Source organism: Xyrauchen texanus, chromosome 11, assembly GCF_025860055.1.
Source record: "Xyrauchen texanus isolate HMW12.3.18 chromosome 11, RBS_HiC_50CHRs, whole genome shotgun sequence".
Lineage (NCBI taxonomy): Eukaryota > Metazoa > Chordata > Actinopteri > Cypriniformes > Catostomidae > Xyrauchen > Xyrauchen texanus.
In genome coordinates, this window is record NC_068286.1 from 11,242,199 (window position 1) to 11,269,332 (window position 27,134).

General features: G+C 38.5%; 1 protein-coding gene across 7 annotated transcripts in view; it reads left to right on the top strand.

Moving 5' to 3' along the window:
- The window catches only part of atf7ip (activating transcription factor 7 interacting protein), a 51,752-nt gene that overhangs the window by 13,463 nt on the left and 11,155 nt on the right, over positions 1–27,134 (top strand). Inside the window, exon 1 of one of the 7 annotated variants that reach the window (XM_052137557.1) lies at positions 793–977. The exons of 2 other annotated variants lie outside the window; for them this stretch is intronic. Coding sequence is in view for 3 of the 5 variants with exons in the window: in XM_052137553.1 (XP_051993513.1) it covers positions 23,730–23,996 (267 nt within the window). In the remaining 2 variants the exon portion in view is untranslated. Of the gene's footprint in view, positions 1–792; positions 978–23,220; positions 23,318–23,708; positions 23,997–25,995; positions 26,053–27,134 lie in introns of those variants that run through there. 4 more of the 7 variants (XM_052137556.1, XM_052137553.1, XM_052137551.1 and 1 more) reach the window with 4 other exon arrangements.

Consider the following 27,134-nt stretch of genomic DNA (forward strand, 5'->3'; position numbering starts at 1 on the left):
ATAAAGCTTGAGAAAAGGATTGTGCCTATATTAAAAGGAGCACTTTCTCCAACACCAGCATATTTGCCTCTCATGTTTCTTCATTATTACACATTGAATTTATGCATTAAACACATGAATTGTTACACAACTGGCTTTTAATTTCATATAATTTATATATTTTGGCTGTAACTTCAAGAGGTTAGATAATTGAAAGCTGTCCTCTTCTATTCTCAATCAATGAAAACTGTCTGGCTTTTCATGCTGTTTTTTTTGCACCTGACTTCCTCTGCCGATACAAGTTGGAGTGTCTCCACCTCACAGTTCTTATAATGGTATGATCCGTACTCCAGTAATTTTCCATCCTCTTCTCTGCTGCGTTGCTTGGTGGCAAGAAGGTGGAGCTACACTACAGTGTGACTGCACCAGCACTAATTTCAGCTATTTGATATTTTGAGACTAACTGCGCTATTTCTGAGTAGTTCTCTGTTTCAATTCTATTTCAGAGCATGTCTACCTTGAAATGAATGCTATTAATTTGCTTATACATAAATCAATTTATATGAATTAAAATAAACCAATATTGTATGTCTCTGCAGTTATGTGATTATTGATGTATTTACTGCTCAATTTTATTGCCAAGTATATAAATGTGTTTGTTGAATTAAATTTGTTGAATTAAATATTAATGGTAGCACCCCTGCAAAATCCATGGTACAATCCTAGCCCTGTCCTTCCCCTACTCCTCTATCTGAGTCAGGGAGAATGGTGCTATATAGTGTGCTAATATGACATTTGATTGTAGTTGGCTGTTTTGAGAGGAGAGTAAGGAAATTTGTGTTTATAAAGTTGCTGCTAAAACCCTCTTAAGCACTTTTCACTATTTCAGCATATTTGCCTATTCATCAACAAACAACTTGAGTTACGCATTAAACAAATTTTTACATGCCAACTGGCCTCTTAGTCAGCATTTCTGTTGGCTGGAACTACAGGAGAAGGTAAGGGAATTGTTTTCTATCATTTGCAAACAATGAAAACTGCAGATTGTTTCCTCTGCTGAAACAAGTAAAAGTGTCTCCCCCTCTCAGTTCTTGAAATGGTATGATCCGTACGCTCCAGTGATTTTCCGTTGTCTGCTAGCAGAGTACTGCTCAGTAGCAAGAGGGCGGAGCTACACTGCAGTGCTACAGCAGTAATTTCAGCTAATCTGATATTTTGAGACCAACTATGCTATTTTATTTAACGTTGATCGTTTTCAGTTAATCTAAAACCATTACTTAAATGAAAATTATTTAATTAATTAATTATTGAAAAATAAAATTAAACCGTCATGTTTTTCACTTTTAGTTATGTGTAATATCGCTCATGTTTCATTGCCAAGTGTATAAGATTGTTTGTTTAAATGATCATAGCACCCCTGCAAAATCTATGGTGCAACCTTAGTCATGCTCCTCCTCCACCCCTCCCCCAAGTGACTAATTTTAAGTGCTATGCTTTTGATTGTACATTGGCTAGTCATGCTTGCTATCTCCCAAGCAGAAGGTGGTCTGCATTTGAAGATAGTGTAAGGTCACAGCTCTTTGTCTCTATGCCAAGTTTATGTCTGCATTTTCATTAGAATCCTTCTGTGAAAATGTTGTTTTAATTAACTGGATATTGTATGTAACTAAATATAATATTTGTATAAAATTGTGGCGTGCGATTTGTTAATATTAGCATGAAAGTGCTAGTGTTTTTTTTTTTTGTCCGGAAGGAATTCAAATTCAGCTATGTTATGTGTAAAATGCACAGTCAACAGTGCGCTGGTTTTTAGCCAATTGATTTTTACTAGCAACATGTTCTCCCACCAGCAGAATTTAGTTCCAACCCTCCTTTAACACACCTGGGGGTAATTTACAAGATCAATTAAGGGGATTCTGAGGACCTTGATTGGCTGTCTCACGGATGTTTAATTAGCCTAAAAATTGAACTAAACTTTGAGTGATGGTAGATCTTCAGTAGGGCTGAGCGATAGGATGATGTAATCGGATATTAATGAAATCTGATAGATATCCCAATGCTGATATCGACCCTCATTGTTTGACAATATTGGGAAATGACCAAACCATGGAGCTGGCAAGTTGCCAAATATATTAAATAATTGCCCATGTTTTGAAATTAGCACCAGTGAGTCACTACCCGCCAAGTGCAGGTTGCCCGTTTCATGTACTGTGGCGGGCGAGCTGCATGATGTCTTGCAGTGACACATGGCAAGAATGCTGTTAGACACAAAGACTTGCGTTTGAAAATACACTATATGTTTTAAGAACAGATGACAGAAAAGCCATCGATGCCCGTGCCTGATTCGCTGTTTGTTCAGAGGCGTGCAGCTGGAGCGTGTCTCATGGAACACCTGCATGTTAACAGTTCTCACTCTTCTTGATTTCAGTCATCTGAAAACGGGTTGCAGGAATAGTGCTGTTTATGAGAATCCTGCAAATGACCTAAAACAAAAGGCATTGTCCCACATAACTTCCTATGACAAAATTTTGTGGGTGAAAGACATTCATCTCAATGGGAATCCGCATCATGGACTTCCGGTGGTGAAGAATTTCCTCACGCTGATTTCGCCGTCTATTTTGAAATCACAGTTGGCTTAACAGAAGACACCATAACCATCATGTTTTTAATATGCATGTTAAGTTGAAGTTCAGTTTTGAAGACGCTGCATTCTGTTCCATTTACCTGCACTCTGTCTAGCTGTTTGAAACACTTGCCTGCTGTATATGTTTTAAGTCAAACTGCCATGTGTGTGTCTCCCCAAGTTTTCGCTCCTGTGGGGAAATGGACGCGATGCTCCATATTGTTGTTGCTGTAATGATTCATAAAGCATTCCATTCAGCTCTGGAGAGTCGGAATTTCCACCTTTCAACTGAGGAAAGTGCAATGGAATGACTTCTAACTTGAAAACTTGTTTGGAAATCTTTAACTCATTTCGTAGAGATGCAGGTGTGTGTTACGTCACCCAGGGCAGGGAGGTTTACAGTCAGTGACAAACATTCACTTTTATTCAATAATATCCATTAACGAGTCAAAGTTCTTTTAAATTAAATGATAATAAAACGTGTTTAGACAGGTGTTCAAAACACTGTTAATTAAACTCCGTTTTGATTATCGTAATGATTGCATTGCAGCGTTGTATATCAGTTTGGTTGCTATGCGACTTCTCTGACAATTAATGTACCCCTCAATAGCACAACGTAATCAATTTAAAAATTTACAAGTTTGTGTTTAGTTGTCAGGTAATTGTCACTGAATTTCGAATTAAGTAAAGTCACATCATGCATGATCACCATCGATCATCGTTTTTCATTATCGATCATTGCTGCCACGTCCGAGTACTCGTGTCCATCCCTAGCACTAAGTAATTTTTTCCTCATTTAAAAAGTTTAACTCCTAAAGACTTGAAATGTAATTTTGCAAAATATGTAGGAAATCATGACCACACACATTAAAATGAAGTCTCCAGTCATATCAGTAACCTTTTTTAATTAAAAAAAGCTATTTTATTCTACATGGAGAGGGTCCACACATGGGGGTTGCCATGTTAAAATCACATGACCAGCCGAACACTACTTGCTTAATCTCAGTAGCCATGTTATTTAACACGTTAACTCATTGATTAAATGTACTTTGAATGCTTAATTTCTACAATGGCATCTGAAACTGAAAACTACTGATTTTAAATGATGCTGTGTCCAAGCCGCTAGGTGTCAAGATGGTGTTAAGTCCAAGATAACACAAAGACTAAATTTACTGAGTGCACCTTTTAAATCTCACCAAGTATAAAGTGCAGCATTAAAAAAATATACATTTATATTTTTCACCTGTTGTTTTAGATGGATGCTTGCGTGACGGCAAATAGGAGATGGTTATATCATAAATTTTGACGTTTATTGTGTTTCAATAAATGTATTACATTTTTAAAGGGGATGTTCTACACATATCTAAAGCATATAAAGTGATTAAACTAGTCTTAATCAACTCACCCTTTTTTACAGAAACCATGATCCAGCTCATCACTGCTTCAGATATAATCTGCATGCACAATACTCAATAGTAAAATACTTTTACATTTCTCGACTGAAACGTTTTGCCCCCTCATTCAAGTCCACATGCTCATCAGCTGCTCACTGATCAGCTGTTCTTAGTATTATGTCAGAAAGAGGTGATTCTAAGTTCAGTGTACTGGTGACTTGCGAACTGCTGTGATTGACTCAATGTACCGTTGGCGCGAGAGCTGCTGTCCTCGGATCAGGGTTCTGTTGACGTGAGAGCTGCTATCACTGGATCAGGGTTCTGTTGACGCGAGAGCTGTTGTCCTCTGATCAGTGTTCTGTTGACGCGAGAGCTGCTGTCACTGGATCAGTGCACCGTTGTCGTGAGAACTATTGATTGGATCATCTTCATACATTGATAATATGGCAATACAGTGAAGTCATAAACTTATTTCCATTATGTTTTATTTGTTACGCTCTCTGTTGTTCAGCAAAATACAGCTGAAACATACATTTCTGCCCTTAATCAGACGCATGCTCAATGTCGGCAGCTCATCGGTTCTCAGGATGTCGGACCCCTCCGAAAGAGGTGATTCTCAGTTCAGTGTACTGTTGACTCCAGAACTGTTGCGACTGGAGTATTCAGTCTGATTTGTAAACCAGTTGGAGCGGTTCATTGCAAAGAAGAGTTGGCAAAAGCAGATTTTACCAGCTCTAGGATCATATTACTTCCAGTTATCGGCTAATTTCGATTCAGAGTGTCAGGCATCTCCGAGAGACCGGTTAAGATTGAGTAACTTGTGGATCAGCATTGACAGGAGATGCAAACTGTTTCAAACGATTCAGTCCGATTTGGTGAACTGGTTCAAAAGAACTGGACATCACTAATCTTCTCTCTTCTGATGGCTGTAATCCATCATTCTCCATTTTCTTTCTTTATATGGAAAGTTGTGGATATGTAATAGTCCTGTTATATTTGTTATGTGAATGGGTAAGCAAAAATCATATATGTCATGGTCTCCCATTCACCGCTATCGAAGTTTACCCTGCAATCATTTACTTCCGCGTTACAAAACCCAGAAGTGTGAAATGTAGTCTGACACATTTGGTTATTCAACTATGCATAAAATAAATTTTGCATGTCTAGAAGCAGTTGCATTTATTTTATTTCTGGCCTTAAGTTGATGATTTTTCCACCGTTTTTATTTTTTTGTTCAGTTACATTGTTGTTCGAAATTCAAAGGGAAGGGGTGCATGCTCAAATGTTTCACAACAACTGGGTGTTAACAGCCCCAGAAACTCAAACTTAATGGAGTTAATGGCCTGCAAACTCTGACTACATCCAGCATGTTTGTTATTATCTGTGGCAGTCAGTGGAATGTGTTCTGCCTTGGCAGTGACCAATAAGTTGCTTCTCACACTGAAGAACTGACGCAAATGAAGCAGTTGAGCACATAAATGCATGTTCTTACAATGATTATACTTCAAAGGGCTGACAACGTGTGTGGTCATGTAAACGGCTCAAACAGTTTTCTGTTATCGGGGTTGGGTCATAAACGGTTCCAGCAAAACAGATTGACACGCATAGAAATGTATTTTTACCCATCTCCCCGATTTCGGGTTGCATGTTCGGGTATGCCTTACCGGCATTCTTACTGGTTTATCCAATGTGTGTAAGTGTTGTGCGCATTTCTGCTTATGTTTTGACATCAAAAGCAGAGAATACCCCAATGATTTCAAGTCTCATGTAAAATGTTTTCATGTGTTGTCGGAAGTTTTTTGAATAAGTAGATATTTAATAGTTATCAGTGTATTTGTGTGCATGGAAATGCACTCGATGTATTGCTGAGATCTGCTTCAAACTTTCCTCTGCAAACTCAAAGAACATATCACAAACATTACAACAATACCTCAATTATTATCCATGGTGACTTTGTAATCATGTGATTTTGTGGGGTTTGTCTAAGCTTGTTGTGGCTTCGCTTTTCTCACTGAAGCCATGAATGAACGAATACTTTACGGGAAGGGGCAAACACACGTCACACACATTCACAGGACAAAGTCACTCTATATATTGTATCCTAAAATGTTTACGTTTGTGCAGTACTCTTGTTCCTGTTTTGGCTAGCTTGAATTGATTTGATGCCAAATTGGGGCATTGCAATATGTGACAAGGAAAAGGAGAGAAATGTCAGTGTCAGTTGTTTAATCTGTCATCACTGCTCCATTCTTAATCAGTGAGATTTAAGCAACATTAATCGGTAGGTGCAACATCCCGATTTCAAGTGTGCTATTGAGACACTATCTTAAAATGCACTTCATAAATACTCGAGCGCATTACCAAGATGCATCAAAGTCATACAACTAAAACAGGAACAGAACCACAGGAGCAGCATAGACCTGACATGAAATCTTTACGTTATCCAGATGACACGGAAGGAATAAGGACACCCCTGTGTCCTATCACAGATAAGGTTGTGGGATATGAAGGCTTGAAGGTTTGAACACCTCTGCCCTGTTGAATTTGTGCAACCATGAAAATGGTAAAGTTGTGCTGTTTTGCTGGACAGAACCTTGACCTAAGGTAGACAGTCTTTGAAATCGAGGATTTTATTTTTTGCTTAATTCACATGAATGGCGCTTGCTAGCAGCTGAGCTGGTGGCCATTTTGTGTTAATGCAGTGAAGAGCTGCAAGTATGAAATGGCAGAGTGGGGGATGGTCTCTTAAAGAAACCTTGCTGTAAATCTGGTTCTCAGTTGTAGCTGCAATGTGCACAGTTTATTTTTGTTGTGCCGTTTTTTGGTTTTGTTCCAGTAAATCTAAAAGGATTTTCAGCAGCAGTGCCTGAAAATGTTTCCCTTTCATGCATTTTTATGGCACTTTTGTGGGATTTTAAAGTAATAATATTTAATTACTCTGATCAAAGAAAGATTACTATTTTTTATAATAAAATTAATCTGGCACCTTGATCCATTGGTTAGTTTTTTAATACATTACAAGGAACCTCCAAGTTCCAACCGACACATGAGAGAGATCTATGACATGTAAACTAGTCTCAACTGGTTGCAACCAGTTTCTGCCAGTCGTGTCTGTGAGCAGCTGGCTGTGCATACAATATCACTGGAAGTTGAAAGGTGTATTTTCTTTACTTAAAGAAGATTTTAAGTTGTATTCAGTTTGTATTTATTTTACTAACAATCCCCTCTGTTTTTAATACTATGGGTTGTATTTATGGCATGGATTAACACCTAATGTTTGCCCACCCCTGGAATTTAGAGAATGGTATATTCCATTGCAGAGCATTTATTTTTCTACTATGTACTCTTCGTTGTTTCAGGATTGGGGAGGAGCTTGGCAAATCTTTGTTTCATGTCAGCAGTCACGTTAGTTTTTACAGTCCCCAAGCCATTGTTGTGATATGCATATTTAAAAAGATATTTTTAAAAGACACATTTGTCGAACACAACTGACAAATAGGAATGATACCAACACAAACAGTTAATTATAAGGAGCGAACAATATTGTACATTTCATGATATCGAATTTCAAAAATAGACCACAATATTATTTAGTGGAAATCTACAATATTTGCTAGAGGGCAATGTTTAAAATACTATCATTCAAAAAACAAAAAAACTTGTCCTTGACCTGGTACTAGGACTCTCTCTCTTTTTTCTTGAGGTACTTCTTTAGCAACAGCTACTGTTGACATTATACCACAATATTATATACATGTATTATTGTATTCCAAAATGATCATGCTTTTGAAAATGAGAAGGCTTACAACTCTTTAAAAAAAAAAAGAACTTTAAAATGTAAAATTAGTGTTCATGCGTAACTGTCCGAAATGCCTGAAACTTTACATCATAAGTGGTAATATAAAATATACAAGTGAGTGGATTAGCTGTCATTGATTCGCTCCTGTATGTCATGAACAGTTTTATATGATCTCTTCCACATGACCTTAGGGGATGTGAAATCTTTGCTACTTGTTTATATAGGATAAGTAAGATATGCATGTGGGCTTTCATCCTGAGAGAGACAACCAAAAACTGTTGTTGGATGAATGGAGAGAAAAATATTTGCTTAAATTGATTTGCTTTTGGGAAGAACTTTTATATGATTTTATGATTCCCTTTTGACATTTTTGCATAGTCTGATCTTCCACTATAGTTACGCCTATGTTCACAGTATGGTATTGGTGTTCAGATGATTGAATGCTTCCGTGACCAGAAATCTAACAAGCAGTCTGTGCGCAGGGAATGGTGAACCGATTCCAGCTGTTGTGCTGAAGGTTTGCACAACGCTGTGCTCAGTTATACTAAATCTGTGGACACCGTGATACACTATAATTAGAAATAATTTTAAATGAATATTCAGGCAGTTTTGTCACGGTCCTTGTTTTAAAAGGTTTAGCATCTCCACTCCTCCTCTTTTTTTTTTTTTTTTTTTTTATGGTACAATCCGCACCTGTCTTTTGTTACATTTTGACTGTGGACTTTATATAGCAGTGGGGGAAGGGTAATAGTTCTCAATTCTATGAATGTTACCTACACTAAAATGTAAGGACTTCTTTCCCTTTTGGATCTTATACTTTTATAAATTTTTTAGTTTTTTCCTCCCTGTATAATTAAATGTTATGCCTTTGCAGTGGTATTGAGTTTGCCTTGGTTTATTTAATTGTGGCCAGATCTTACAGGCTGTTCTGGTCACTGAGGATCAGGTGTGTTTCAGTGTGTTTTTGAGATACAATTAGTTAGGACCCAGTAAAGTTACAACATTTTCTGATGTAGTTGATTCATCAAGCTTTTCAAAGAGACCTCTGCAAAGATGGTAGAGTCTAAACAACGCTCCCTTCCCCAACCATTTACTCTGTGCTCTTTGAGGTAAGGTGGCTAGATGTGCTTGCGTTTCTGCACGACTAATCGTGGGCTAAGCTTGAGTATTTTCACACATACATCGAAGGTAGGTGGCACAGATTGGAGATGTTGACAAGCTCTATGATGATTTGCAGACATGTCATACCTGTGACTAAGTGGACCTCCTGTACAATGACCAGTAGTTAACGTCTGTTGGGAACTGATCCAGTTGTGACATTGAAGTTGCTTGTTCCCCTCTCAGTTCTTATTGGTATGACCCAACTCACCAGTAATTTTCCATTTTCTGCTCTGCTGTTACTTTGTAGCAAGAGGGTGGAGCTACGCTGCAGTGTAACTGTGTTCCAACTGTGCTAAATTTGTGCTAGTTTTGTATTTTGGTATTTTGATATCAATCATGCTATTTTTGAACAGCTCTGTTATATTTCTTTCAGGGCATGTAAACTCAATTTAACGATGTAACAGAAAAAAGTTAATAAATTAATTCAACTTAATGGAGAGCAATCATATTTAGCTCTTGCAGTTATGTCCATACTCATTGCCATTTTTTAATTTCAATTTTATAGGTGTATTTGTTAAAATAAATAATAATAGTAGCACCCCAATAAAATCCTCTGAACAGTCCTAGCTCTGCCTTTCCACTGGACCCCTCCACCATGTGGCTCAGTTTTAGTGATAGGCTGTTGAGTGCACGGAGGACAGTCACGCTTGCAAATTTATCCTCCAAGCAGAAGGTGGCTGGCATTGGGGGGGGGGGTGTTCGTTGTTCATGCCCAAAAGTGTTTTCAAGCGGGGAGGGAATCACCAAACTAGGTTGTGCAGCGTTAAAGCCCAAGGCGCCCCCGAGCAGTTAAGGTCCCTCTGGTAGTAAAGGGCCCCAGGGCACTGGCCCATTTGTCCCGGTCTGTAATCCGTCCCTGGTCACTCGTCAAGCACAAAATGTTGAATGCGAGGACTGTTTGGATGGTTTAAAGAAATTACTCTAAAAAGCACTCCATTAATACTCCAGTACCAGGATGAAGTGCAGCCAGAGGACCGAAGCAGCATCAGCAACCACAGGAGCAGCACACACCTGACATGTAAATTAAAAAACAATTTTGCTTTATTCAGAAGATCGAAGACAAAAGGTTGCCTCTGTCATTTCATTACAGGTTATGTTGTGGAATGAAAAGGCTTGATTTATTGGAGAGACTTTGCTGAAGTTGCACAGACTTGACGATGGAACAAGATGAAAAGATGCTTATTTAAAAAGCAAAAAAGAAATAAAATATCAACCCACAAGTGTCATTACTGCTGGGTGGAAACTTGTCGTAAGGAACCATAGGAAGTCGGGTGTGCATAAACATGTTACATACAAGTTGAATACTAAATTAGACAACCCTTAAACCCTTTTCCCATTTAATTTAAATTAAAGGTACAACTGCAGTTGATTGCCAGCAGCCGAGCTGGTGGCCATTTTGTGTTATTGCAGTGCTGCAAGTATAAAATGGCAGAGTGGGGGAGGGGCTCTTAAAGAGACCTTGTAAATTTGGCTCCAAGTTGTAGCTGCGGTGCACAGTCCACATTTGTTGTGCTGTGTTTGATGGCACAAGTCACTGTAGAAGAATTTTAAGCTCCAGTGCCTGAAATATCTTAAATTTCATGTACCTGCAGAGCATTGTTGTGGGTTTTGAAAAGAATGTTTTATTTCTCAGACAATGAGGAGAGATACAAAAGATCAAAACATAAAATTAACCTGCTAGTTAGTTTCTGATTGCTTCACTAGAAGTCTCAAAGTGTGTCAAACATGAAAGATCTATGAGATGTAACCAACAGCTTAACCAGACTCAACTGGTTCCTGACGGTTTTTGCGAGTCAAGGCTGCTGTTAGCTAGCTGTGCAAATAATAGGATTGCAAGAAGTTTTTCTAATAAAAAACAGTTAGTTATGGAGGTGAAGATGTGACTAGGTTATGTTTGATGTACATATTTAATAAACAGCCCTCTTTGTTTTAACATTACCTCAGGTTTTATTTTCATCATGGATTAGCTCCTCCTAATGTGTTCCCTTGGAATTTAGAGAATGGAATATTCCATTGCCGGGCAGTCACGTTTCTACTTCACGTTTTTCTTTGTGTGTCAGGATGATGTTGGCAGGTTATTTTGACAAAAGATAGAGCTATAACTTTATAAGAATAAAATCATGTTTCGGTGGCCTACAGCTAATAACAAGAAAAACAAGGGATTTTTAACTGACATAAAGTAATAGGTTCAGTTAAAATTGAGAAAGATAGAGGACCTACACATCGCTGCAGTTTCCAAACTAATACAGTATACTGCTATAAGTAGTGTGGAGCAACATCATTTCTCCGCGTTAGAATTAATCATGGGTACTTGGTCATCTTTCCACCTTGTGCAATAAGCACAGTACATTTGTAGTTTCTGAGGACAAAATTAAACCTCGTAGAGGAATACAACATTAAAAATGGATTTCCATTAAAGATAAATTAAGCTCTACTGGTCAGTTTTCATTTTCACATACCCAGATCTTGATTTTTATGTTTGTTAGGTACAACGATGTAAATGGTATTCTCCTGGCTAATGCATCATTCTAGTAAATGATTTAGTGAGTGATTTTGCTGGCATCTGCTCCAAAAAGAACCAGATTCACTAGTACTGAGTGAATCAGATGTAGAGTCAGATGTTAATTCAGTAACTATTTCAGCTAATTCATTGAGTGAGTCATTTAACCGATTCAACTTCATGAGTCTTTCTGACAGATGAATAAAAAGAACAGGCGTATCTGCTTTTGTTTGGGAATTCGACTACACTGGTGGTCCTTGCTGCATATTTTTTTGTTGTGTGCAACAAGTGAGGTCAGCGCAATAGAATGATGGATTGTCTATCTAGCCTTTTTGTATTTTTTTTTTTCCAATGTTATCACTTTAAATAGACTGCATTTATTTTGCCTTTGTGCTGTAGGTTCAGCAGTGGCACATTGCCTCCTCTGTATAACGGTGCAGGAAAAACTGCGGCTACATGATTATGGAGGCAAAAAGCATGTGGACTTTGATCCAGAGAAAGGCAACCAAAAACAGCAAACCGTTAACTTATGCTGAACACTATATGGAGAACAAAAACTTAAATTAAATGAACATTTGTGAAGAGCTGAACTTATAGTAGTCCATCTTACCATTTTTGCAGAATCGTGCAAAAATGTAGGACCTCACCTTATAGAACCTTTCAAATTTTTGCAGCACTGAACAGCTCTGCTTGTGGTTGAATAGTTTTTACTACTGAAATGACTTTTGGACACTACTAAAAATTCACACCTGGAGCTAGCATTTAGATGACTAAACATTTGTGATTAACACAATTGTACACTTCTTCCCCTTTTAATCCATTTCACTCATTTCCCCCAAAATCATTGATTCCTTGCTGCTCAACTCCAAACTCACTGTTGAAGTTGGCCATCAGATGATTGAAATACTGTTGTGACAAGTATATTGAGTCTGTCCTCTGCATCGAATGCTAGTGCTGTGCAGGAATTGGAGATCCGATTCCATCTGTTGTGATTATGGTCAGCACTGCCCAATGTGCAGAGTTATATTAAAGGTGCACTCAGTAAGTCTAATCCAATACACTTTGTCAAATTCTGCAAATCTTCTCCGTCTGCTAGCTTGTCCGTTCTGTGTGTGGGCTGAAAAAAATCTAGTATTTGTTCACAGCCCTGGCTCTGTAAATGGGACAAAAACAAAGTGGATCGGGTCGATCCACACAACACTACTCCAGCCAATCAGCAACAGGGGGTGGTTCTTGCGCATGCACATGATGGGGGGTGGGGGCAGAACGAGAGGGAAATTCATTAAAAGAATGATGGCAAATCTGGCTGATGCAAACTTTCTAAACTCCAATGAGGTCAAATGGCTAAGAAACCGAGCAAGAGAAAAAGTTAAGACGAATATAAACTAAAAAAAGGATTATGATAAGTCGAGGGCTAGGAGTCGCGTCAACATTGGCGAGGCTTTTCAGCGGTGGTGAGACTTCCGAGAAGTAAAATGTTGAAGGTGGATGCGGAAGTTGCTCTCTTTTTTCTCGATTGGTGGGTAACATCAATTTTGCTATGTTTTACAGAACCCATATATGCTGCTGTTGTGATGTTAGATTTAGTAGCAGGAGAGTTGTGAGTGTCTGGAGCTGGTGTTTGTAAAACCGTCTCGCGTGCATGAATTTGGGGGTTGGGGGCTTCCAAAGAGCACTGAATGAGCTATGTGTTTGTTTTGGCAGTTGAGTTCCAATATCAACAGTGTTTCTTTGGAATCGCTGAGTGCACCTTTAAATATGTGAACACAACGACACATCAATTACACGAATTTCAAATTTAGGCAGCTTTTTTTACAATCCTCCTCCCTGCATTCAAAGGAAGTTTAACATCTGTTTCACACCCCTTCTTAGTAGTATGATCCCTGGCTGTCTTTTTCTACTGTTTGAACTGTGCAAATTATGCAGTAGTGTGGGAGGGATTAGTGTTCTCGCTTACAGTAGTTCTACCCCATGAGTTTTAATTTAAGGACTTCATACTAGGGCTGTCACGATTATGAAATTCGGCTGACGATTAATTGTCAAACAAATAATTGCGATTATGACTACTGTCTGTTTTAGGGTTGTGACGATTAATTGTCTCATTAAGGGCTTTCACAATGAATTGTCATAAAAGTTTCATATTTTTAAGGTGTGTTTAATTCTGTATGTGTGCTTCAATACCTTAAGTAATTTTACATATTTAACTTCAATCAAAATAATAAAATAGTGCGTCTCCTCTTTGTTACTGCGTGTAATTAACACAGCGTGTATGAACCCAAGAACATTTGCCAGTACACGATTGTTTAAAATAGAACTGGAGCACTTTGCATTCAGTATCTTAGTTTATACTTGTTTGCTTATATTTTTACGGGAGTTTGGCATGAGCCTCTGCTTACAGCACGCACATCAGAGTGCTTCCTGCTCTTCAGGACAAGAGCTGGTTGACGCACCAACGCGCTGCGCTGTTCATGGCATTTCAACAGTATTTGCTTAAAATTCCCTTAATCGGTCATTCAAATGTGATTTAGAATTTGAAAGCCCAATAATCAAGGTTGTTTCAAATAACCACAGTTTGATCAAACAACTGCAATCAGATGGTTATTTAATAATCGCTACTGGCCTACTTCATACCTTTTCTCATTTCAAACTTGAATTTTTGTGTGCAGTATTTCCCCCCTGACTGCATTGAATGTAATCGCTTTACAGTGATCTACTGGAGTTTGGTATGATTTGTTTAAATGTGGCAGTGTCTTTCAGGGTGTTCTGGTTACTGAGGATAGTTTTTACTGCGTTTCACTCTGCTTTTAAAATATGCAATAGTTAGGACTATGTGAATGTTACACCACTGTTTTCTGTTGTAGGAGTTAACGTGTTTCAAAATCTCCTCCGCAAACATGGTAGAGTCCAAGCAAAGTTCCCCTCCCCCTTCCATTTAGGATACTCCTTGTGTACTGTACCTGGGTTCTCTCACGAATAATCATGGGCTAAGCCTGAGAACTGCTCTATTAAAGATGTGTCTCCTCGATTTGTATTATTCGAACAATTTATATATGTTCATGAATAGAGGAGACCTTGACAAGCTTATTGCTGCTTGGCAGACATGTCAGACCTCTGACCAAGATGAAAATTGACCAGTGGTTCATGTCTTTTGGGAACTCAGACAATTGTGACATGCAAGTTAGTGTCCCCCTCTCAGTTCTTACAATGGTATGGGCCATACTCTCCAGTAATTTTCCATCCTCTGCTGTTACTTGGCAAGAGGGTGGAGCTACACTGCAGTGTGACTGTGCTGCACAACTAATTTCAGCTAGCTTAATATGTTGAGACCTCATATATTTTTGAACAGATCTTGATTTCAATTCTGTTGCAGAGCATGTCTACTTTAAAGTTAATGCTATTAGAAAGCATGAATTTTGAAGAAATTGAATGAATTCAGATTAAAAGATAATCATTGTGTTATGTCCCTTTCAGTTATGTACAGTACCGCTCATTTTTCAATGTCAAGTATATGAGTGTATTTGTTGGAACGAATAATTAATTGAAGCACCCCTGCAAAATCCATGGTACAATCTTAGCTTTGCCCCTCCCCCATCTTTGCTCAGTTTTAGTGCTAGGCTGTTGATCGCATGGAGGCTAGTCACGCTGGCAAATTTCTCCTCCAAGCAGAAGGTGGCCTGCATTTGAGGAAAGGGGTGTAAGGTCACAGCTCTCTGACTTCTGTTACTGTCTCATTTAACCTTATTTATGTCTTTTCAATAATCCTTCTGTGAAAGTGTGGTTGGTTTTACTAGATGTACTAAATGTAACTAAATGTGATTTTATTTTCGCATTTGGTAGGGTGCTTGTGTTTTAGTTTTTAGCATTAGCAGGAAATTGCTAGCCAAGCATGTTCATTCAAAAAAACACTTTTTTTTTTAAAACCAGGATAATATGATGTAGAGGTACTAAGTCTTGCTCTGGAGATTTTACTTTAAGCATAGTTGAAGTCCAACCCTCCTTTACCTCACCTGCTGGTAATTTACTACTAAGGTCCTTGATTAGCTGGTTCAGGTGTGTTTGATTTCATTTGGATCAAAGCAATGTTCAAAGTGTTCCAGTGTGTTAGCGCTTATGTGGTTTGACTTTTTGTTGTTAACAATATCAAGATTTTCATTATCTGTAATTTTTATTACATTTGCATAAAATAACAGATTTACTAATTTCTAAAATAAATGGATATAAAATAGTTAGCTGAACTGTACTCCATTAATAAAAAGACATGGCTGCAGTTACATGACTTGGTACCGTGTCAAATGAAAAGACTGCAGACATGGGCTTATCCTTTTAAAGCGCTCTATAAACCTACCGATGCATTAAAAGAATGACGTGAAACCAGAAGACTGAAGCATGATCAGATAGCTCAATGGAATCACAGGAGCAGCACGCACCCAACGTGTTAATTGAAACCATCTTTCCGTTATCCAGAAGATACCTCTGTCATATCACCTCCGGTTATGTTGTCGGATTACAACACTTGAACGATTGAAAACACAAAGAGAGTGGACTACGGCATGTTGGAAGAAAGATGCTAAATCTACGTTTTCCCCTCAGCTGCAATATTTGAAACCCCAGTGCAGCGGTGTTGACTTGTTTTTTAATTTTTTTTAAATTATTAACGACAAAAAGGATAATGTTATACATTTATACTAAATAATTACATTGAAAACATAAAAAGGTTTGCTAGATTTACGCTGCTTAATAAGGCAAAAACATCACAATCTGAAAAAGGTCCATTTTGAAAGCAAAAGAATCCGCATGAGTAGCATTACTGCTGGACGGAAGTTTGACTTACTGAGCCAGAGAGAGTCGGACAAGAAGAAACCTGCTACATAAAAGCTGGAGACTAAATTAGGCAACCTTTGAAATGGTTTAATTTACATGAATGGTGGAACTACAGTTGTTTGACTTGTCAGCAGCCTAGCTGGTGGCCATTTTATGTTATTGCAGTGCACAAAGTATGAAATGGCAGAGTGGGGGAGGGGCTCTTAAAGAGACTTCGACGTAAATTTGGTTCTCAGTTGTAGCTGCGGTGTGCAGAGTTGACTGCTGTTGTGCTGTGTTTGATTCTAGTCTTTTTAGGAGTATTTGTGGGCTTTGAAAATATTTTATGGTTCTCTGGCAATTAATACATTTTATATAGGACATCAAAGATCAGTTAATAATTAAATTGGTAGCTTGATCCACTAGTTAGTTTCTGATTGCTTTACTAGAAACCTTGAAGTGCTAAAGCGACACACGAGAGATCTATAAGGTGTAGCTCAACTGGTTCCAGCCAGTTTCTGCCAGTCTTGGGTTTAATTCACTGTGCATACTATTGTATCCGAAGAGTAAAGCTGTTTTTCCCTAGAAACATTTGTTGTGTTGGATGCTTTTAAAATGGATTTAGGTTATATATATATATATATATATATATATATATATATATATATATATATATGTATATATATATATATATATATATATATATATATATATATATATATATATATATATATGTATATATATATGTGTTTCATCAAAAACCCTTTCAGTTTTATCTAATACTACTTTGGGATTTATTTAGCTTCTCCCAATATTTGTTCTCCCTTGGAATTTAGAGAATTATATATTCTATTGCTTGGCATGTTTTTTACTTGGTACTATTTATTTTGTCAGGATTGGGGACTGGAGATCTTTACAGGCCTTAAAATGAAACTAACGCGACCCGTACCTGAGACCTACTTTGCCCGAACTATACCGTCAGATTTTAAGCCTGAACCCAGCCCAAACCCAACAATGCTTACCATCTAATTTCTTCTCCTTGCAAGTACTGTTGCAATAGGCTATATTTTATGTTAGCATGTAGGCAACATTCGTAACAGTACTGAAACGGTAAACATACACCGTTTTAACAAGGCACGGCAGCACCATAGTACATTGGAGCAGAAGGAAAAAAATTATTGCCATACAATATATGTGCTGAAACTTTACTTGGTGCAGAACATTCTGGAATAAAATGAAAAAAACAGTCCCCTCCATGAAGCCTGAACTAGTTTAAAATGTCGAATCTTTATGACAACTGCGCTAAAAACAATCTAGGCGCAACACAAAGAATGAAACTGTGCAGGTGTCTCGACATGTGTTTTTTTTTTTTACAATTTTAAGTTATTTTTAAATTGACATGGTTTAAAATATGTCAATTCTGCACAAGACGCTGAAGGAAAAAGCAAGACATGGTGCAAATGTCAAAGACATTCATCCAGCACGTGTTTAAATAATTGGAAAATAGGACAGATGCCCGCAAAAACACATTTGGCCCCTAACTCTTACATTTGCGTGTGTCTGAGTGAGAGTGCCTGCGCGAAACAAGTTCGGTAAGCCTGTTTATTTTTTAATTGATTACAAATCCGAAGTCATACTATTAAAAACTGACCCGTCCCCGGCACAAAACCCGTTGGTATTACATTTTTTACTGTTTCCTTAATCCCTGATATGCTATGTTCCAGTCCCGTCTATGTTCCATTGTATTCCCAAGTCACCATGCTTTAAAAATAAGAAAACGGGCACAAAAAAAAAATATATACAAAATAGACTTATTAAACCATAATTGTTTTATGACTTTAGGCCAAAGTATTCTTTGGTTTTCCGCGTTCCAGATAAGATCTCGTACAGTATGCATGGCACCGATTTCGTCATCAGCACAGTCCACGTGCAGACCAAATTTTCTCAACACGGACAGTCCTTTTCTGTGCTCATTGTTGGCACATACGCCTGCTGGTGACTGTACTAAAATAGTATCACAAAGCAGTCATATTGTGCATGCGTTGAATGCACTCATATTCACTCAGGGTCAAAAGAGTATACTTCAAAAGGGAAAGCGCTTGACCATGTTTGAGATGATTCATCTGCATGTGCCCATGTATTTTTCCTTGTGTGGCAAAGATTGCAGCTACCCCTGCAATCTTTGCCACACAAGGAAAAATACATGGAATAGGAAATAAACTAGCTGATTAAATGGAAAGGTCTCAGCTTCATACTCATAGGAATTTGTATTGCGCTTTTTGTCAGTTTTATTTATAGGTAATATAGAAAGAGGAAAGGGTGAGGGCAAGAAGAGGAAATGGAATCAGGAAATGTCACTAGCTTGAGTCGAACTCTCATTGACCACATGAGCACAACGGCTTAGTAAATGCTCTAAACATAAGGCCAGACAGAATGTTGTTTTTGGAGGCCATATAGACGCCATTTACATTTAATCCCAGTTCACATGCCAGCGACACGCAGCGACAGAGACGCAATCTCATTCATTTTCAAAAAGAGCAGAATGACTTCCAGCAACATGAGCGGAAGCAACCGCTGGCAACAAGATGTAGGCATGGTGAGGCAGTGCAAATGGTTGAGAAGATGACAAGCTAAGTTTTGCAAATTACAAGCATCATTCGGGAGTAACTACTAATGGGAGGGAAGTCAGTGGAGCTTACGTCATCCGTCTCCAGTGACATTCTGGTGTTTCGTGCAAGCAAGATGGAGAAGTTACTGTGAGCGATTTCACTGTTTTATGATTTGCCTGTTAGCACGTTTATAATAAAAAAAATCTGTGGGAGGCATATACATGTCTGCATGCTAAAGTGAGTTTGATTCATGCATTGAGATATCATTCATCTTGTTAATGATATGATGCATTGAGCACTGCTGCAGTTTATATAAAAACACTGCCCTGCAGAATGTTGATTTTTAGCAGCAAAAAAAAGGATTTCTTATCAAATTACAATGATGTGTCAGAAATTGTCATCATTCTGTGTGAGTTTAATGTACATTGACAGATTGTTAATCTGCTTCATGATATGCAACTGCTGCATGTTTTATGTGTGATATATATACATACACACACACACACTATCCCTTGCTTCAATTTTCGAGACAATATAAATTATTCCTTGTCAAATTAGAATGATATGGTATATCTCATCTTTGATCAGATTTCAAAAGATGTGGTCACTTGTGCTGTCCGCCAATTACGTTAGAGCAACTCCAGCAGAAATGCCTATAAGCGACATATAGTACAAGGACTAGGGACATCAAGCGATAGTGGGTCTCTTCCAAATCCTAGTGAGCATCCTCTGGAGATGCCATTTTAAGACATCTTATGCGTGCTTCCGACACAAAGGCTGTACCAAAAGGTAGGTATCTTAATTATGCTGCCTTTTAAGATATCTCGTTTTGGTAAAATTTTAAGGTATCATTGTATCCTTCCCTGGGTAGGTGATCCCAGAATGCTCCTTGATGCTCGGCAGAAAAATAAATAGAAAATGGTGGACGAAGCGAGAGAAATTGAGAATATAAATATAGTCCATTTAAATACTGAAAAGTATTGAAAAATAACAATTTAATATGAAACTGTAACGCAGTTCAATGGAAAGGAGGCGAGAACCGGCTTGGCAATATAAATAATAGTTTTAATGATAAACCTAAACAAAAAACACTTGCATGTCTGTCAGCTGCCGTAAACAATACCTCTCTCCTGCACCACCTTCCGCAGTCTGCCATTATCCCTCTCAGAGGCTTGATTAGCCTGATGAGGGAGCGGGTGTGTAGGATCACCACCCGGCCCCACCCTCCACCCTGTCACATTACTCCCTCGTTCTCTCAGGCCGGGTAGCCCCCGGCATGACGTACACCCCCCCCCTTTCCCTGGGGAGGGTCGTGCCTTCCGCCCCGTCTGCTGGCAGGTCATCCCCGTCTACCTGGATGAGGGAAGGGACAAGGGGAGGGAAACAGATATAATTAAAATGGGGGATACTTCCTGTAACAGTGTAGTACCCCCCCCCCCCTCCCCAGAAATAAAAAACACTTACTGGCCAGTTCTCCAATACGCCATAGCTTGGTCCTGGGACACTCCTCCACCCTCTAATGGACGACAGCCACGCCTCCCCAGGTGAATCGGAGGCAGTCCTCCTGCCCCTTGCGGACGGAACGCACTGTAGTGTTCTCTGGGAACAGAAGGGGTCTCCCCCGCTCCTGGCAGCGCTTCTCCTGCTATAGGCAGTTGACAGCGAGCCCCTCCCCGCTCGCGGTTGGCGGTATCAGATCCCGCCGCATTTCAGAGGCTGGTAGGCTCCTCCGCTCGGTTAGGAGCCCCTTCTCCCCTCGCGGTCGGCAGCTGCTCTGTTGAGGTGGATGGAAGTGGCGAGAACTCTACTACGGCGTATCCCTCCTCCTTCCCTGGTTTCGCAACCAGTGTAACGTAGTTCAATGGAAAGGAGGAGGCGAGAACCAGCTTCGCAATATAAATAGTAGTTTAAATGAGGGCCATTATCACTCTTAGAGGCTATATTAGCCTGATAAGGACGGGTGTGTAGAATCACCACCCGGCCTCGCCCTCTTCCCTGTCACATATACAAAACCAACTATTTTACTCAAAATGTGTGTGCACTCTGTGTATTTATGCTCATTAGAGGATCGTGTAATTTCTCTCGCGTCACCTGTTGTGAAATTAGTTGCGAGTTTTAAAGATGCGCAGAGCTGCCACCTATGTAGAGTGTTCCAAAATCAGTCTCTTATAAGGCATTGTTTCAGTTAGGATGCTGCCATAAAGATAGCTGCCTATTTAGGCAGGAGACAGCAAGGTAGCTCACCAAGTTTTGGAACAGACACTATGTCACTGGTGGAGTGAACGGAGCTTCAGATTTAAAATACATTTTGGATGATCCGACCACAAGTGGACAATTCTAAATACAGATGTGCACAGGGCCCAAAGTGTTTTTTGAAAGATCACATACGAAAGTAGTAAAAAAACACATTTGACAACATAGCTGATCTCACCAGCCCGCTTGTGATTGGATTACTCAAGATGCTTCCTAGGGTGGGGTCCAGACACCACGGAACTCTGAAGTGTCCCGCCTCGGAAAAAAAATTATTGGAACGCCGCTCAAACTTGAATTCGGGGTGGATCGATCAACCCCCCCGACCACACCAAGAAGCGACATGTAATGTTATTTTTTAAATGGCGATGACCAACGAGCACAACACGGAGCTGGGTTTTGTTAATCAACTTTTAAGGTCAAGCACTGCACAAAATTTATGAATATTCAATATACCAGAACTCAAGCAATTTGTAATCATGACTTTACCTTTTTAATTTTTTTATTTGCAATAATTGTTATAAGAACATGAAATGTTCTTGTTGAGTCATGGTGCCATCTTGAGGTGTGTTCTTGTGACCTGACATGGCCGTGACTGACTGGAATGCATTGAGGTTGGAAGTATTCCTACCTCCGACTTCGTCTGAAACACGGCATTAATACCAGGGATAAACAGGGCTATAGTCTGGTTTTGGTTTTAAGATATTTGACAGATTTTTTTTTTCTTGGCTTTCAAATGACTCTGAGTTGTATAAATGGTGTTTTTTTTTTTTTTTTTTAAATGCTCCTTAAATCAACAACATTTTTGGAAGTGTCAACTGGCTATTGTGAAGCGTTATGATGCCGTCGACATTTTCAAATGGTCTATAGGCTTTAGTTAAACGTAACAGAAATGAACCATGATTTACTACTACCTTATTGGTAGTGGGTGGTATCAAGGAGAAAGGCATTCTCATTCAAGAGAGCATTTGATTGGACAAAAATCTTTGTAGTGCAAGATGACTCACAATTTTTGATCCATTTTCCCTGACGAGATCTATCTGTCAAAGGATAGCAGTGTCAAGTTTTAGGAATATACTTGCATAAAGATGGTTTCAAAGCTAATGGGCATGGACTGAAATCCTCAAAATGCAAATTTTGATTTCATGGGCTCTTTAAAATTTGCCATTTGTTTTCTTGTCGTGGAAGACTACCTTTTTGCAAAAGGTGTGAGAAATTCTAACAGTGCCTGAGATGGATTGTGTGTGGCATGTTGTTGAGTGTGAATGAATAATGAAGGGAAAAAATTATGCAGTATTTTTTTTTTATTATTATAGGATTGTGCCCCAAGTATATGGCATCAGAAATCGATGACCATGGTTCAATTTGTATTCCATATAATTGCTTGGCCCACATTTTGTATACGCTTGTAGATCTGCATTTTGAATATTATCACCTTGCTACAAACTGCCATTTGTGTTGTAGCTGTTACATATTTAAAAGCTGTTTTGTTGTACTAAATTATTGTGATAACAAACTGACCTTAAATAGTTATTCATAGAGAAGATTTACTTCAGGGCAGATTCAGATCAGATTCATTTTCTTTTCTGTGCTCCCTCTTGTGTTGAGACATAGTGGTGCTAATACCACCCCCTTCCTCTTTTATTGAAATGGTACAATCCGTATCGCAGTAATTTTCCATCCTGTTTTCTCTGTGCCTGTTATGCAGCAGTGGGGGAGGGTCAGTTTTGCTTTTCTGCACATGCCACATTATTTCTCTCTCTACTGTATATTTTCTCTTTACTCTAGATTATTTTTCACTCTTATCTAGAGGCTTATTAATGAGTGATATGTTTTGGGAAACCTTTTACAATGACAGGTTTAAGAATATTGCTGGTCTGTCAATGAGTCTGTATAAAGTGATGGGACATTTCAGTGTAATCATGAGTGAAAAGTGTTCATTTTGTTTCCGATAACACTGTTTTGTTGATTGTAACGCTACAATTGTGTGGTAGCTACACCGTTTTCTCTGGTTACAGCCAACACCTAACAAAGAATGTGCTCCACCTCTTCACACCAGATCCCCCTCCCCCTGCCATTCTCTCTGCCCCTCTGTTCCTCTTCAGTGTGTTGTGTGTGCTTTGAGCTAGTTAGAAGCAAGTCATGCTCCCGTTTTTGCGCTCGCTACTAATCAAGGCCTACTCCTGAGGACTACAACTCGAGGTTGATTTTGAGCTGAGGACTTTACGATTACAGCTTCGTATTTAGCGCGGTTTACACTTAAAGGGGTCATGACATGAGAAACCAAATTTGCCTTGATCTTTTGGTATATAAGAGGTCTTTGTATCATTAAAACGTCCTGCAAGTTTAATATTTTAAGACGTCCTCCCCATTCTAAACGAATCATTTATTTAATCAAGCTCAAAATACAGCTCGTTCTGGATTCATGGTTAGAAGTGACGTGACGGTTAGAAGTGACGTACCAGCGTTTGCATATGACCGCCTCCAGCACAAGATAACTACGCTTTAAGCGCAAGACAACTACGCTCATTTCAGTATCGCCGTGCGCCTCACAAGTGTTCAGTCGATGGACAGCGAGCTCTGACAGAGACTACTTGTGCACAGGAAAATTACGATGCCACACAGATGTGCTGTTCCTGGCTGTGGTCAAACAAAACCTCTGAATAAGCTGCCGAAAGATCCAGACGTCAGGGAAAAATGGATGCAGTTTATTTTTTGCGGACGTCCCAGTCACGGCAGTGTTAACTTAAGCGTTTGTTCTGTACATTTTAAGGATGACTGTTTTGAGAACAAATCTCAATATGATGCTGGCTTTGCCAGAAAACTGTTGCTCAAAGATAAGTCCGTGCCGACTATTCTGGGAACAACGACGACGCAAACTGTAAGTAATCTATTTTAAACTTTAAACTACTTTTTAAAGCGCAATTTCATTCATTATGAATAATCACAGTGTTTTTACTTAGTTTACTTGCATATTGTTCTGGCTGGAGGCGTCAATAATTGATACATAGGCACTGACGTTAGCCAATCATAACAGTGGGCGTTAACACTGAAGTCTTAAATGGAAAACGCCCCCAAAACAGACTGTTTGAATCAGAGGATAAGAAACAGGGTGGGAAAAGGTCATAAATCACTAGATTTTAAAAGTTTTTCTTAAAAAAAAAATATATTAATACTATAATTGGACCTAAGGGAACATAATAATACAATAAAAAAACCATGTCATGACCCCTTTAAGGTGAATTAACTTGAATAGTATTAAAGAATTAGCCTAACATTTTGTTTTTTGTAAACCATGCGGATACAAATTTAAATATTTTTGGATATTTTTTATTTTTTACTTTTCACCGGTTTGTTGCGCAACGTTTTAATAACTTTTACTTTTGCGTTTCAATCTCCAGAAGTTTCTATCGCTGCTTGGAAAATCATGCGTTCTTGCATTCGACATTTAAAGACTGGGGAATTATTGGTTACTGTTTGGGTTGCTCATACCAGGAAGTACTGATTACTTGTAACGCGTATACAAGGATGACACAATGTGATTTGTTTCATAGTCACGACTCTTTGCTTGGAAAATTAGCAGTTTGATTTAGATGTATAAAAACGTTCTTTGTCGGCAATTTGGTTTTAAGATGAAACGGGCTATTTGAATGTTTTGCGAACAATTCCTTATTGGCTAAAAGCAAGACAAACCGCAAACAGTCTTGGTGTAAAATCAGGGCAGGGATTGAAAAATAGGTTTCCTTTGGATGTCCAAGCCTCAGGAGAAGCAGCAATGTACAACTGGGTATACACCACAGCTCTGGCGACCATTTTGACTCTCTGCAATGAGCAGCAGCTTCAGCGTCTATGTTTGCACACAGGGTGGGGGAGGTGCACAGTAAGGCTGTGCGTGGTGATCAGCATTAGAAGCAGCAGCTTCCCAGGGACTAGCAGCCATGTTAGTTGAATGAACAACCTTTTTGTAGACCTAAAAGAGTGGACTCCAGGAATCCAGAGACAAATTCTTGTACAGTTTAGTTTTTCGCCACATTTGCCTCTTCCTTTCGGTTATGTTAATGTGAAATCATTATTAGTCTTTTATGTTCCTTATGGGGTACTAATGGTATCTCCGATTGCTTACTGAGAAAAACTGTTTACTGATGCATGCAGAGAATGCATCACTGCAATCTTCATCTTTTTTGTGTGTTTAACACCCTAGTCACCTCTTTTACGCTTAACTCGGCAACACTTCAATGTTTAGGAGCGAAAATAGTTAATTGAGAACCGGAGACTTTACAATCCAAATAAGTTAACAATCTTGTCATGGATGTCATGGAAACCAGGCCTTAGGGGAACAGTGGCTGTTGACAGGAAGTTGAAGGTGTTGCGCATGGTCCAGATGGACCAGAGTTTAATAATTATAGGAGCCACATCATTTGCACCTACCAAGCTTGCTAATGTAGCATTTGCACTTGCCAAGCTTGCTAATGTAGCAGTGCAGCAACAATGCAGAATCCTGTTCTTTTAAATGCTTTCAGATCTTGTACAGATATTTTTTTTAAGATTTTATGGGTTGTTGTAAAAAAATAGGCCTATAGACGAAGAACTGGACTGAAAATTATGTGAAGCATTAGAAAGACTTAGCAGGACGGTTCCGATCCTTGAAGGTTTTTTGATACTAATAGGAAGTGCTCCGCTAACTGGCTCGACTCTTACTTATGGGAGTACTAAAACAAATACTACAAATATTTACTTGTTGTGGTTGAGTGAGACAAAATAATGCCATTTTCTTTTGGCATTTGATGGGCAGGCTACAAGCTCAGTCTAGCCCTGTTGCTAGGACGAAAACCTTAGTAACATGTTTTCATATATTGATTGAAGTATTGTCAGAATTGAGCCTCATTTTTGTCCTCATGGAATGTTTATTTGTGGACAGATATAAGGAACAGGGTAAGGTGAATATCATTTTGGCCTGCATACTCCAGAAACTTCTAGAGTCTAATGATTGCTGACATCTGTCCTACTTGGATTTTAAAAACAAAATGCAAATAGTTTATTATAGGGCTGTCAATTTAACATTAATTCAGTGCGATTAATTATATAAAAAAATAATGTGTAAATAAACCCAGCGTTTAATCATATGGAATATTTCTACCATCTGAGCAGTTTGAGCTACCACCTGTTTTCAGCAGGGGGCAGTAAGAAAAGATCCAGCTGTATGGGCAATACACAGATTCACAGAAAGAAAACTAAACCACACTGAGGCTTGCTTTACACTAATGACAGCAGATGAGAACTTGTTCTTGCGTTCAAACACCGCTGTAAAGAGCACATTTGCAAACTACGATTAACTTGACATAGCGACCTAAAATCACTGTTTGTGATACCACGCAACCAAAGGTAGACAATCCAAAAATGTCCACCAGACACGTGTTCATTGATGCGTCCATAGAAAGTCCTTACAATAAGTCCATGTTGGATGGATTGACAAACTGATTTGCAAAATGGATTGCTGTGGACTGTTAGCCAATGAAAGGCTTAGCCTATGTTCAATAATGTAGAAATAACAATATATTGCCGTGTACAATAATGTATTTTAATTATTATTTTTATAATATAATTATTGAAATTTATTATTTAATTTATTTAATCACATGTTGAATATATTGTTATTTGAGGGGCTTTCCCAGCAAATGTATATGTGATTAATTGCGATTAATTCGAATAAATAATCTTCATATCATGTAAACAATTAGATTTGAAATATTTAATTAATTGACAGCCCAAACAAATTTACAGTTTATTAGTATTGAGTTGTTGGAATCACAATTTTCACACATTATAATTTAGGTCTTTTCTAAATTAGATGTAGCAGTAGATAAACATTTTTTTATCTCGTATTTGTTTTCTTTGTCATATCATTTGGTTACAGAAATAGATTGTGGTCCACATACATAGAACTAGGAACATTTGTCTGTATTACTAGATGTTTAAATTAAAATAGACAACACTTTGGAATTTAGAACCTACTAATTAA